This window comes from Dendropsophus ebraccatus, chromosome 7, assembly GCF_027789765.1.
Source record: "Dendropsophus ebraccatus isolate aDenEbr1 chromosome 7, aDenEbr1.pat, whole genome shotgun sequence".
Taxonomy (NCBI): domain Eukaryota; kingdom Metazoa; phylum Chordata; class Amphibia; order Anura; family Hylidae; genus Dendropsophus; species Dendropsophus ebraccatus.
This window is the reverse complement of record NC_091460.1, coordinates 131,704,772-131,719,843: the sequence shown is the minus strand read 5'-3', so window position 1 is coordinate 131,719,843 and position 15,072 is coordinate 131,704,772. Positions and strand designations below refer to the sequence as shown.

The 15,072-nt window shown below is 40.7% G+C and overlaps 1 protein-coding gene across 3 annotated transcripts in view; it reads left to right on the top strand.

Annotated features, from left to right (window-relative positions):
• ALPK1 (alpha kinase 1) overlaps window positions 1-15,072 on the top strand; it is a 106,016-nt gene that overhangs the window by 60,131 nt on the left and 30,813 nt on the right. For 2 of the 3 annotated variants that reach the window (XM_069978499.1, XM_069978498.1), the window contains exon 3: window positions 704-858. The exons of the other annotated variant lie outside the window; for it this stretch is intronic. In XM_069978499.1, the coding sequence (XP_069834600.1) occupies window positions 704-858 (155 nt within the window). The remainder of the gene's footprint in view (window positions 1-703; window positions 859-15,072) is intronic. 3 annotated transcript variants of the gene reach the window in all.

Genomic DNA, 15,072 nt, shown 5'->3' with positions numbered 1-15,072 from the left:
TGATTGACAGTTGACTGTGAATAGATAACCGCCAATCAGCAGCTGGCGGGCGGAGTTTTCTGCTTCTCATGAATATCCAGGACTACTTGGCTCATGCACATAACGGAGAGGACTACTTATCGTCCATGTAATTCAGGAGAATATTTCTGATTTAGCTGCACAGAACAATGTAAGTGATACATCATTTTGTTCTGCTTCTCTGTCACTACCTTATGCTACCCTTATATAGGACACACCGTGAGAGTACTACACAGACTGCTCTAGAAACATAGAAGATTGTCGTCAGAAGAAGACCACTGGGTCCATCTAGTCGGGGTCCAATCTGTTCTAGAACTTCGAGAACGATAATGTTTTTGCAGGAGGACTTGTTCTTATTCCTACTGATTTAGGAATCACTGTTTCTGGGGAGGGTACGAGCTTGTCTCCACTCACTGACAGCTATTTCAATGTTTTACTTCCCATTAAAAACCTATTTAATGGCCGGTTGCTTCCGCTTACCTTGAGGGCAGAAGTGAATAGACCTCAAGTTGACAGACATTTTCTTATTATAAGTGTTGTGGTAGAAGGCAGCAATGTGTAGCCGGTGCTCAAAGGTGTATGGGAAAGTGAGGTGTTCTTCTAGGAGGTGCATACCACAACATAACAGATGAGTCTTGTCATTATGGAACGGAGATATCCTTACATGCACTTTGACCTTTTGCAGATTCTCTCCCACACGATCTGAGGACCCTTATCCAGGAGGCAAAGGAAATGAAGTGGCCATTTGTGCCAGAGAGGTGGCAATACAAACAGGCTGTGGGCCCAGAAGACAAAACAAACCTACAAGACCTTATCAACCCGAGACTGCATGATTTACTGGTATGACATAACCGGCCTATATCAATTACTGAATCTGACAACCCTGGGTAAGATGTATTTGCATCAACACTTTGTCGGGGCAAAAATATACTCAGGCTGGTTCTATCTGCTTAGTCATTTGCCTTTGGTATAGAAGAATTTCTACCACTGAAGTACGGAACTGGCCAAATGGCATAAAATTTATCTAAATAGCGCATGTGGCATAATACATTGCGGTAATAGATCTGTCACATTCTGGACTTATGCTAAGTTTACACGAGCCGATTATTGGCCCGATCGTACGATTAACGATTTCGAAGTAACGATTTTTTTTTATAACGATCAGCGTTTAGATGGAACGATATATCGTACGGAAAATTCGTTTTCCGATCGCTTAAGCCTATCTCACACATAGGTAAAATCAGTGAACGACTGTTTACACGGAACGATCGGCGTATTTTTTGCGAACGACGATTTAAGAACATGTTAAAAGATCAAAATGAACGATTTATCGATCGTTAGCCGCGTTTACACGTACGATTATCGTTCGAATTCGATCGTTATCGCGAAAATTCGCCCGATAATCGTTCCGTGTAAACGTAGCATTAGGGTCCATTTACACAGAAAGATTATCTGACAGATTATCTGCCAAAGATTTAAATCCAAAGCCAGGAACAGACTATAAACAGAGATCAGGTCATAGAGAAAAGACTGAGATTTCTCCTCTTTTCAAATCCATTCCTGGCTTTGGCTTCAAATCTTTGGCAGATAATCTGTCAGATAATCTTTCTGTGTAAATGGACCCTTACACCGAGCAATTATCGGGCGAATCAGCCCGATTTAGCCGATTATCGCTCCGTGTAATAGAGACAACGATCAGCCGATGAAACGATCATTGGCTGATCGTTTCTTTAGGCCCAGACCTAAAATTGGCGGCCTTATGTAACAGCGATGCGTGGCCGGTGGCTGATGATTGAACAAAACATTACCTGTCCATGTTCCCAGTGTTCTCCTGCGATCTGCATGCGTCATGGCAGCTTCAATTGACCTGTCTGAGCTGACAGGCCACTCAGCTAGTCGCTGGCCATGGTGGTCCCAGCCAGTATTTGGCTAAGCGGCCTTTCAGTTTAGGCAGGCTGCATGGAGAAGAACGGAAGCGTGGTAATGTTTTAACTGTTAGAGCAAGGGCTGCACGGACATCGCTTATGATGTCCATGCAGCCCTTGCTTAAGGATTATCGGGCCGTGTAATAGGCTCAGTAAACAGTAGGCTGGTCTACAATATTGATCGGGCCGTTATCGGCCTGTGTACTAGGACCCTTAGAATATCTATTCAGGGAGACTGAACTGTTATCTATTTCAGTATAACAGGAACTGTGTAATCATCATGGGTAACTGTGTTGGGAATGCCCTGTGATGAACTATTGTGAAACAGTCTATGCAGTTTTATCATACAGGAGGTTCTAGTATCTTAGATGGTGACCCCACTGAGACCACAGAAGCACATGTAAGGTCTAGGGGGTCACCATGACATCACATGACTTGAACTCGTACGCTGATCTAATTTTCCCTGCCAGATTTACTAGGAGATACACGCCTGTTAGTGAATCCGGTGGGATCTGCACCTGTCGCGGGGCTTACACAGATATCTACACCTACTCCAGGTGTAGGTGTCCTACAGCAGGTGTAGATTTCTGCCATGGTTTATGCCATGAAAAACCATAATAAATTAGGCACATGTGGAGACCACGTTTCCTCCCCACCTTGCCGTGCCCTACGCCTGGCATATACCATGGAGAAGACACCTTTCCTGTGGCATGCGCCAGGGGCGGACATTGATAAATGCGCCCCTGCTCTGATTATTGGGCAGTATGGCCTTGTTGTGTCGGTAACCTGACTACTTGGAGAAGAGGATGCAGAGCCTTTTATAAGAATTGGAAAAATTAGGCCCTTCTGCTAGTAGTAGCGGAATGAGGGGTCATAATTCTGGTCACTGAGGAATAAGGGGGCTCTTTTGTTAATTTGGGGCAAAGCGCTTTTTGTGCTGTCTACCACTAGAGATGAGCAAATTACTCATCTAAACAAAGCAAAGCGATTAGTTTGTTCAGCACTCCACTCATCAATCCACCAGCCTGTCAGCGCTGCTCTGCTCCCTGCCGCTCCTCCCAGGATGCCAGGAAAAGCTGGATCCAACCCTGAGAAACTTCTTCCAGTTTCCCAGGATTTGATCCAGCTTTTCCCCAGCACCCGGGATTGTGCGGCAGGGAGTAGAGCAGCGCTGAAAGGCCGGTGGCTTCGATTCGTTTAGATGAGCGATTCGCTCATCTCTATCTACCACTATGGGGATGTTATCTGGAAGTCATGTGTTGCTCATTTATTCCTAAAAATTCAAGTTTATGTTTAATTATGGTTTAGGGTGGGTTCACACTTTGGGGGACATTTATTAAGGAGTCTAATGTGTGCAACTATTCTAATGGGGATTGGTGTGTATTATGTTCCTATATCTTGTCACTGTTTCATTTAAATGTACCACTGCCATAGTGAATGTATCTTAAGTAAAAAGTCGCAAAAGTTGCACAAATAAATTCACCTGGTACTTATCAGACGTAGGCCTGCACCTGTTTCTGCGACTTTTTAAAAAGTCGCAAATGATAAATTGGGCGCTAATCCCGGATTATGCAAACTTTTGGGTGAATACTCAACACAGGCAGATTAAAGAAAAGTCGCATCTAAAAAAATATTCGCCTGTCAAATACTGGTTCATAAATAGAACTTAGACCAAAAATGGGTGAAAAATCAAATTATTCACCTAAAAATAGGCGCAAAACCCTTGATAAATTTCCCCCTACGTTTTTTCTTCCATTTTTTTTAATCCAATTTACCAAAAAATTTGGAAAAAAAACGGATGCATTTGCAATTGACTTCCATTATAAAAAAAAACTGATCAAAAAGACTCAGTTTTTTTTTTTAATGTACGCAAAAATGTGGTCAACCAAATTTTTTGTTTCTGTTAAAAACTGATGCGTTTTGACCCGTTTTTTTTATAATGGAAGTCAATGGGAAAATGGATCAAAACAGATGCACACACACGCATTGTTTTTTTTTCTTTCCCGTCTTACTTTAATGTTCAGTATTTAAGAATAAGAGTCATGGTAAAAACGCTCAGTACCGGGAGACTTCTCCTCTAAAAGAAACCTGGTCCTAGTCTTACAGCTTACGTGTAATACTTATCAGAACATCATATTAAGATATTCAATGCATCTTATTCACTAAAGCCCTTGAGAAAGCAACGTGGGGCATCTTTTCTCTAGTATCTGGTCCTAAGCTGTAAGCCAGTGTCGGCCGAGCACAATGCGCTCACTTTTATCCTTTGTGTATGTGTGCGCACGGCGTGCATTAAGAAGGAAGCCAGCCCCTTACATTTGGCTGATTATGTTGCAACATTAGACTAATTCTGTATTGTCATTTTATTTCGGCTTTTTTTTGTGACCTTAGACAGAAATTTATGGCTGACTTTGACCTTTTCCGTGACCCCTGCAAAGCTTCTTAAACTTAAAAGAGTACAGTCCTGATTCTCTGCGAATAAGCACCTGCAGGAAGCGCCCCGAGAAACCTGGATAGATGAGAGATTAATGTGGCTAGAATAGCAGAGCAGTGTTTTCCGCATTATGCCCTCTCCACAGGTAGACGGGCCTCTTCTGAGATGATACCAATTATTTATTGCCGAAACATCTGTTGATAACTGCAGCTGCCCCTGTTAAACAAAGCACATCACAGGGTCAGAGACTAGAAGGACCTGAAATCCTCGCCTCACGCTAGTTTAGGACTATTCACCAGCCCCTCCGCCTGTGTTCTGCGCCCTTCCCCCTCGGACACAAGACCATGGGAAGGGTAAACGTTCCATACATTGTCAACAAGGCGCTGCCTTCTACTTCTCATACACTTTGAAGTATCATTTCATCTTTTGAAGCAATTTATAGCTCACAGTTAATAAAGCATAAAAGGGGCAAAAAAAAAGAAAAGAAAAAAAAGAGGACAAACAGCTTCACTGCCATTCATTACACTAGGGAAATGGTTCAACTTTGACCCACAAATAATCAAGTGTCAGTTTTGAGTGTATTCTATTATTCTTATATACATATCTGTATAATAAATCTATATATACTTGGACAGCATGTGCATGCGGTATATAAAAAACATGCTGAAAGTGTCAATGGAATCATATACTTTCCCTTTACAGCATTTGTTATGTTATTGTATCCGCACTATTCTCTATATATTTCCATTATGGCATTGTTTATTCACATGTTTAAGGGTAACTCCGACGGAAAAAAAAATTATTTTAAATCAACGGGTGTCAGAAAGTGCCAATAATTTGTAATTGATTTCTATAAAAAAATGTCAAGTCTTCCAGTACTTATCAGCAGCTGTATGTATGTACTACATATCTATGTCTATATCTATGACATACAGCAGCTGATAAGTACTAAAAGATTTGAAATACAAATCTATATAACTTTCTGACACCAGTTGATTTGAAAGAAGAAAAAAAAATAAGGAAGCAACTTGTACAGTTACAATAGGGGAGATTTATCAAACATGGTGTAAAGTGAGACTGGCTCAGTTGCCCCTAGCAACCAATCAGATTCCAGCTTTCATTTTCCAAAGAGTCTGTGAGGAATGAAAGGTGGAATCTGATTGGTTGCTAGGGGCAACTGAGCCAGTTTCACTTTACACCATCTTTGATAACTCTCCCTCATAGTTTAATAATGTGATATTGAATTAGCCATTCGCGGAGAAGATGTGTCTCGGTAGCTTAGCCGAAGCAAAATAATTCTTAGCTATTTTCCATTTATGGCTATGCCCACACAACGTACTATTTTTGAAAACAACGGCCATTCTTTTCATACTGCAATGATATGCATTGAAGTCACGGCTGTTGTTTTTACACAATGTATTGAACAACGGCCGTTGTTTTTAATGCCAAACAAATGAGAGTTGTTGCTTTCATTTCAATGCATTTCATCGCAGTATGAATAGAACGGCTTTTGTTTTAATGGAAACAACGGCCGTCCTTTTCATATATAGTACGTTGTGTTAACATAGCTGGTTCTGAGCTGTTCACCATATTTATGGATACATGCATGGCAATTAGCTTCTGAAGAGGTTATCAAAGATTAGAAATACATAGTTACCTTCCTCTAAAATGGGGATGAAGAACCCTCGGCCGTCCAGCTGTTGCAAAACTACAATTCCCCTCATGCCTGGACAGCCGAAGGCTGTCCAGGCATGATGGGAGTTGTAGTTTTGCATCAGCTGGAGGGCCGAAGGTTCCTCATCCCTGCTCTAAAAACAGCACTACTCCTGTCATCAGGTTTTGTTTGGTCTTAACTTAAGGTCCTAGTCCACAAAGTGATTTTTTGATGATTAACGATAAACGATCTCAAACGACTGCTATGGTGAGTTACCTGAAATCGTTCACCTAATTACACGCAACAATGATCGTTACTTATGATCGTTCTTGCGGTCATCCTGTCGTCGCTACTGCGAACGACCGAACGTCTTATTACACCGAACGATCAATGATAAAAATAGGTCCAAATTCTACCAATTGCCCAACAATGTCACGTTGGTTGTTTAACCCTTTAAGGACAGAGCAAATTTCGATTTTCGCGTTTTCGGTTTTTCCTCCTTGTGCATAAAAGGCCATAGAACTTGCATTTTTCCACCTAGAGACCCACATGAGCCCTTATTTTTTGCGTCACTAATTGTACTTTGCAATGACAGGCTGAATTTTTGCATAAAGTACACTGCGAAACCAGAAAAAAAATCAAAGTGTGGTGAAATTGAAAAAAAACCCGCATTTTGTTTATTTGGGGGAAATGTGTTTTTACGCCATTCGCCCTGGGGTAAAACTGACTTGTTATATATGTTCCTCAAGTCGTTACGATTAAAACGATATGTAACATGTATAACTTATATTGTATCGGATGGCCTGTAAAAAATTTAAACCATTGTCAACAAATATACGTCACTTAAAATCGCTCCATTCCCATGCTTATAGCACTTTTATCCTTTGGTCTATGGGACTGTGTCAGGTGTCATTTTTTGCGCCATGATGAGTTCTTTCTATCGGTACCTTGATTGCGCATATACGACTTTTTGATCGCTTTTTATTACAATTTTTCTGGATTTGATGCGACCAAAAATGCGCAATTTTGCACTTTGGGATTTTTTTGCGCTGACGCCATTTACCGTGCGAGATCAGGAATGTGATTAATTAATAGTTCGGGCGATTACGCACACGGCGATAGCAAACATGTTTATTTATTTATTTATTTATTTATTTACTTTTATTTATAACCTGGGAAAAGGGGGGTGATTCAGACTTTTATTAGGGGAGGGGGCTTTTTACTAATAATGACATTTTTTTTTAAACTTTTACACTTATACTAGAAGCCCCCTGGGGTTAGGGTTATTCCCCCTGGGGGACTTCTAGTATAAGTGATCTGATCTCTCATAGAGATCTCTGCAGCATAGATATGCTGCAGAGATCCATGAGATAGGCACTCGTTTACTTCCGGCTGCTGCAGCCGGAAGTAAACGAGTGCCGAGCCGGGGACGGCGCCATCTTGGAGCGGTCCCCGGCCGGCTTCATTTACGGAGATCGCTCCTCCGGGATAACATCCCGGAGGAGCGATCTCCCCACTAGACACCAGGGATGACGCTGCGTCCGGTAATCGGATGCAGCTGTCATGTTTGACAGCTGCATCCGATTACTGTATTAGCGGGCACGGCGATCGGACCGTGCCTGCTAATACCTACGGTCCCGGGCTACACGCGGCACCCGGGACCGGCGCGGTTCAGAGCGGGGCCGCCGCGCGGCCCCGCTCTGAACTCCCTTACCGGCATCAGGGCGTAAATTTACGCCCGATGTCGTTAAGGGGTTAATCGTCTGTTATTAGGGTGCGTTTACACAGAAAGATTTATCTGACAGATTTTGGAAGCCAAAGCCAGGAATGGATTTGAAAAGAGGATGGATCCCAGTCTTTCCTTTATGACCTGTTCCCTGTTTATAGTCTGCTCCTGGCTTTGGCTTCAAAGATCTGTCAGATAAATCTGTCTGTGTAAACACACCATTAAATAAAATGATTATCGTTGAACTTCGAATGATCTAATGATTTTTCGAACGATAGAGCCCTTAGCTTTATACACTTCAATAGAGATGAACTGCAATACTGCACACAAACTAAGAACAAGAATGGCGCTCTTTCTGTAAGAAAAAAGCAGAAAAGCAACACAAAAAATAAAAATTCTTTCTAAATCAGCAAAACGGCAGTTACTATAGCTTTAGCGCCCTATGGCTATGTTCACACAACGTCAAAAATATTGAAAAGGTGGCCGATTTTCATATTTAAAATAATGTCCGTTTTTATCAATGCATTGAAGTCAATGGGAAAACGAACGTCCAATGCACACAGTGTATTGAATAAAGGACGTTTTTGCCGCGGACGTCATAATAATGAACATGATCATTACTTTCGGACGTCTTTTGCAAACAGTGGACGTTTTTTATTAGTTGTTCACACACAGTTTTCCTTTTGTCACCGTTCTTTCTTCGTTTTTACTGTTAAATTTGATGGACTTTTCAATTAAGCCGCATCCAAAGTCCAATTAGTAACCAAACTAGAATAATGTACTAACACCAGTCATTGCACTACGGGGAGGCCAGGCTGCTAAATAACGTCCGTTATTTTAGCCTCAAAATAACGGACGTTGTTTTAAATGGAGTTGAGAAAATGCTGTGTGAACATAGCCTATTAAAGCTGTGTAATCAGACAACAAACAGCCCCTAAGTAATGGGTGAACTGTTTCATTGGATAGTAATAAACCGGTTAAATGTATCTGAAAAATACTATTTATGGTTGTGCGGACCCCCACTGTTCACCTATTGATGACCGATCCTAAGGACCGAGCAGCAATGAAAAATCCCAATAAACTCCTTTTAGTTATCTTCTGCCATGTGATACTATTACATTGGGGGCTAGCCATGAGCTTGGACCCCCACTGATTCCCAGAATGAAGGGGTCACACAACTCTGTTTTGTCTACAAACCCTTTTGACACTGGTCGGAGCGTTCTGTTGCTCTCGATGTCCTGGCTTTGGCTTCAGTCATCTGTGGCGGAGATACTACCAAGCACCAATGCTTTGTCCCTTCCAACCAGTCAATGACGTCCTTTTGCCGTCCCCTGTTGAAAAATGACCAATGTAATCTGATTGGCACCTATGGGGAAATGTATCTGAGCTGTTGAATTAGAGAGGATTGTCACGATTAAAGATGCATATGAGCGGGTGTTAAATATGTATGAAGGTTACCAGGCTGGAGTTTACATAGAGACACTTAATGTGCAGATTTCATGCAGAAACTAGTAAGGCTCGTTTCACACTACGTTTTTTTCATCCGTTTAAAGAAAAAAAAAAAAAAAAAACGGGTGTGTGTATGGGGGGGGGGATCAGAAGACATCGGTTCTTTTAACATACACAAAAATGTGGTCGACCATATTTTTTGAAAAGAAAACGGTGGTGTTTTGATAAAAGTTTTTGTGTAGTCTTAAAAAAATGGATGTGTTTTGATTTTTTTTTTATGATGGAAGTCAATCTACTCTAAAAAAAAAATAAAAATAAAATATCCTTATATTAATTATGGAAGTTTTTGTGTACTCTAAAAAAACATGTGTTTTGATCCTTTTTTTCTATGATGGAAGTTTTTGTGTACTCTAAAAAAAAAAACAGATGTGTTTTGATCCTTTTTTAATTATTGAAGTCAATGTTTTATATATATAAAAAAAAAAACAGCTGTGTTTTGATCCTGTTTTTTTATGATGTAAGTCAATATACTCTAAAAACGGATGTTTTTTGATTTTTTTTTTACAATGGAAGTCAATGTACTCTAAAAAAACAAAACAGATGTATTTTGAACCTTTTTTATGATGGAAGTTTTTGTGTACACTACAAATGGATGTGTTTCGATCCCTTTTTTCTATGATGGACGTGTTTTTATTCTTTTTTTTATTATAGATGTCAATGTACTCTAAAAAAAAAAAAAAAGGACGTGTTTTGATCCTGTTTTTTTTATGATGGAAGTCAATATACTCTAAAAACGGATGTTTTTTTATCTTTTTTTTTTTTACAATAGAAGTCAAAGTAAAAAAAAAACAGATGTGTTTTGAACCTTTTTTATGATGGAAGTTTTTGTGTACACTAAAAATGGATGCGTCTTGATCTTTTTTTGATGATGGAAGTCCATGTAAACAGATTTTTTATCCTTTTTTTTTTTACGATGGAAGTCAATGTACTCGAAAATTATCCTTTTTTTGTAAAAACAGATGAGAAAATGTAGAGTGAACCCAGCCTAACATTATCTGAACAATATATCGGGATCCTAAAGCACTTTGACTGTAGAAAATATTTTGGTAAATAATTTTAAAAAAAAACCTTGTATAATCTGGTTTATAATAGATTCTGTATTGCTCACTGATATTTACCTATCTTTTTTAATTTAGATGATTTACTTTATAAAAAAAAATGTGATCAGCAGTTTAGTATAATGTTTTAATGTTTTTTAATGTTTTTAATAAAAACAGGGGACACCTTCTATAATAATGTAGACATCCCTCCTTTGTGGCCCATTGTGGTCTTAACTCTGCCAGGAACATTGTTAGTGGAGATGTTTGCCCTTGTTATCACCAGCTGGTAACTCCCCCTGTGAAATCAGAAACTTTTTCCCCCATTTGTGTTATGTCAACGGAAAATGTAGAGCAGAAAGGCACAATAGAGCGATCAGCTCCGTCCGGACACTGGTGATATAATTGAGTTTGATCACGTGCGTAGATCTGGGACAGGGTGAAATGGGATTTGGCTCCACTCAGGATTGTTCGCCTTCAATTCACAGTGTTAGAAAGCGGCACATGCTGAAACATTAGGCTCTGAGCGGCATAAATCTAAAGATCTTTTTTTTTTCTTTTTTTTTTGTCTTTCTTTACAATATATTCAATATATATATATATATATATATATATATATATATATATATATATATATCAGAGAAAGAAACAGCTTTAATTTAATTGACAATAGAATATAATTTAATTTAATTTAATTGACAATAAAATATATTTATTGTGCATGATATTTCAATAGCTTTCCCTGGAAAAAAAAAAAAAAGATGGCAAAACTGAATTGTATTATAAAAAAAATTGTGAGCAATAAATAATTGTGTAATAAAATGCATTCTCTTTATAATAAATATATATATATATAAATATATATATATATATATATATATATATATATATGTGTGTTTAAAGATCACTTCTTATAAAAAAATGACCCTTGTTGGATATGTTTTTATATAACTGAAAGGCTAACAGAATGGCTTTCATCTGTACTTTGTCTCTTCAAGTGCACTTTCATTATTATTCCAGATGGTGGCAGCACTGAACCCAGTTTTGTGAACTGATTGGCATATGTAACTTGTTTTTTGATTAAATCTATGTAATGATACATATGTTGGGGAAAAATTACACAAAGTTGGACTAATTTTTTTTTCAGACTAAGACATTTGGACTATATAGCTAGAGATATAACCAGCAGGAAGAGAGAGATTGTGATCCTGCTGTATAGCGCTCTAGTGACATCACATCTGGAATACTGTGTCCAGTTCTGGAGACCTCACCTACAAAAAGATATTGATAAAAAAGAACGGGTCCAAAGATGGCTGCAAAAATGGTGGAGGGTGTCAGGTGTAAAACCAGGAAAGACTAAGTAATCATGCATTTAAACAGAGAGATTTTTGAAGCCAAAGCCAGGAATGGATTTTTAGAAAAGAAGACATCTCAGTTTTTCCTTTATGACCTGTTCTCTGTTTATAGTCTGTTCCTGGCTTTCGCTTCAAAAAGCTGTCAGATAAATCTCTCTGTCTAAACACAGGATTTGAGTCTGTATAGTCTAAAAAGAAGGAAAAGGGGGACATGATGGAGACCTTTAAAGGGAAAATCTTTTTCTTTCAAATCAGCTGGTTTATGTAAGTTATAAAGATTTGTAATTTACTTCTATTTAAAAATCTCCAGTCGTCTAGTACTTATAAGCTGCTGTATGTCCTACAGGAAATGGTGTTTTCTTTCCAGTCTGGCATAGTGCTCTCTGCTGCCACCTCTGTCTGAGACAGGAACTGTCCAGAGCAGCAGCAAATCCTGAAAATTGAGTTTAATTGCCTCCAGCCATGACTGGTTATACAGCGACAGAGAGTGGTTATAGTCACGCTCACCCACCCTCTTCTGCCAGTCAGCCTGACAGCCAAAGTATAGGGCTTCTGCCTGCACTCTAGCTGTTTCTTCCTCTGCCTACTCCGTTGGATAAAAAGTGTTTTTCCTGGATTTCAAGATACCAAGAAAGAAACAGCTTATATGATAGGGGAGCTGGTTAGGGCCTCTATGTAGGACAGCAACAAGTTATCTATATAGATCCCTGCTTACTGTCTTGCCCCCAGGGGAATAAGTGGCATTGCTGCAATGCTGTGAATCCCCACCAAACCCCTTACTTGCTGGAGTGGGTGCACTAAACTGCTGAGGCGCCTCGGGGCATCAGCACTCAATATGCCTAGGGCAGCAAAGACTCCAAATACAGACCTGCCTAGCATTGTGTATACTTAAAGGGGTTTGCTAAGTTATTTTTGCCCTCTAACCACAGTAGCGTCCAGCCTCTGGGCCCCCTGGGGATCTCTAGAGCCCGGACTCCTTTGATTTGAATAGACCTGGGGGTCATCGTGTGACCCGCTGCTCCTTGATTCTCTATGGAGCCACCGGAGATATCAGAGTGCTGTACTGTACGAGCCATCCACCCACCGATCAGTAAGGCTGGGTTCACACTATGTTTTAGGGCTCGTTCCCACTGAGCAAAAGCAGCTGAATTTCTGCGCTGAATCAGCGCTGAAATTTCAGCCGTTAAAATAGGTGCAGAGCTAATTTCCATTGTGTTGAATGGAAATTCTGCTCTGCAGTTCACACGGTGGAATTTCCGCACTGAACTAATCCGCTTTCCGCCAGAAGAATGAACATGTTCATTCTTCCGCTAGCGGAAGCCTATACAAATCAATGGGGCTCTGATTTTCTGTTTCAGCGCGGATTCAGCGCGGATTCAGCGCGGAATACAAGCGTAATACAAGCGGAAATTACTCGCTGAGGGTATGTGCACACGGTGCAATTCTCGCGGAATTCTGCCCGAATTCCGCCATAAAAAGCGGGCGGAATCCGCGTGGAATTCCGCCCGTGTAAATGCAACATTGCCCTTTCCATAGAGAACAATGGGATTTCCGACTGCCCGTGCACACAGAGTAAATTTCCATCCGGAATTCCGCGCGGATTCCGCGCAGAATCCGCATTCCGCCCAAAGAATGTACATGTCAATTCTTTGGGCGGATTCCGCTAGAGGAATCCTATAGAAGTCAATGGGGTTTTAATTCCGCTGGTAATTCCGCTTGCATTCCGCTTGATTTCCGCGCGGATTCCGCTCAAATTCCGCTCAAATTCCGCTCAAATTCCGCTCGAATTCCGCCAGAGCAGAATAGGCGAGGAATTTCAAGCAGAAATCTTTCAGCTACAATTCCTCGAGAATTGCTCCGTGTGCAAGGGCCCTGAATCAGCGCGGAAATGGGGAAAAGGGGGGGGAGGAGGATTCTAGTATATGTTCTGGTATAGTCTAGTTTACTCGCCAAATACTCGCTGAATTTCAGCGCTGAATGCATGCGGATTCAGCGCGGATTCCTCGAGTATTCCGCGCTGAATTTGTCAAGAGCTGATTACGAGCTGAACACTTTCCTAGCAGAATACGCAGGGATTCTGCTTACATTCTGCTTTATTCTGCTCGGAATTCAGCGTCAGTTGATTTCAGGCGGAAATATTTCCTTTCGTAATCCGCTCCTTTTGCTCTGTGTGAACGTAGCCTTACATCCGTTTTTTTATTTCATAAAACATATGCGTTAAACGGACTGCAAAAATGAATTGTGAAAACAGCCTAAGTGATAAGCTATCCTGTGGATATCTTGTCAGTCTGTTTTGCCTGGAAAACGATTTTAAAGGGGAATTATCAGCAGGTTAGACAAATTTAACCTACATGTATGGGAGAGATTTATCAAGAGTCAGGGAGGAGGTGGCTTAATATAACAACATGCACCTGACACGTTGCGATCCGGTTCCCCGCTCAGACCAGGAACCAGAGTGGAGATCACCAGACCCCTGTGCAGTAGTTGGGGAGGTAACTGCAGGTTGTTATGTTTAGCCACCTCCTCCCTGACTCTTTTGAAAAAAAAAATTGTCAGACACCAGAGTTCTCCTTTAAATACATTTTATGATACTCAATGCCTTTGTGAAGTTGGAGTGGTAGGCTGTGTTATGTAATGGTAATGTAAGCTTGGAAGGGCATGACAGCGGCAGTCAGCTGTTCTTTTCATTGTGTCTTTTCATTGATCAACAAATGATGCACATTCTCAGGATCCTGTTGTGAGGCTTCCGAGCTTCCATCCTAGAGGCTATTGTTCTGCTTTGTAAAATGCTTCAGATTCCTTTAAGTATTCAACAGGAATACTGTTGTATGACCTGTGACAGTTTAGACATATAGGCGGAGATTTATCAAGCATGGTGTAAAGTGAAACTGACTCAGTTGCCCCTAGCAACCAATCAGATTCCACCTTTCATTCCTCACAGACTCTTTGGAAAATGAAAGGTGGAATCTGATTGGTTGCTAGGGGCAACTGAGCCAGTTTCACTTTACACCATGTTTGATGAATCTCCCCCATAGATTGCATGAAGACTCTACACTGTATTTGCTGTACCCAGTGCTCATCACAAGTGGTACTGAACTATATTAAAGGGGTACTTCACTTAAGAAAGATTTAACCCTGTTCAATTCCCACCTATAATCTAAGCTTGTTTGAATTGGGCCATTTGTCTGCAGCACATCCTGACTCACACCCTGAAGCTGCAGAAAATCCTCACTTGCTGGTCCACTCTGTCTCCACTGTTCTGTCCTCCCCTCCCTTCTGAGACAGAGGTCACATCTTTGTCTCTTCTGTTGTCAGGCAAGTTGTAACACCTCATCTGTAACCCCGTCCACCACTGACATCACAGCAGTGAGCACCTGGCCAAGGGTGAGGACATCACAGAACAGTGACAGCCTCCAG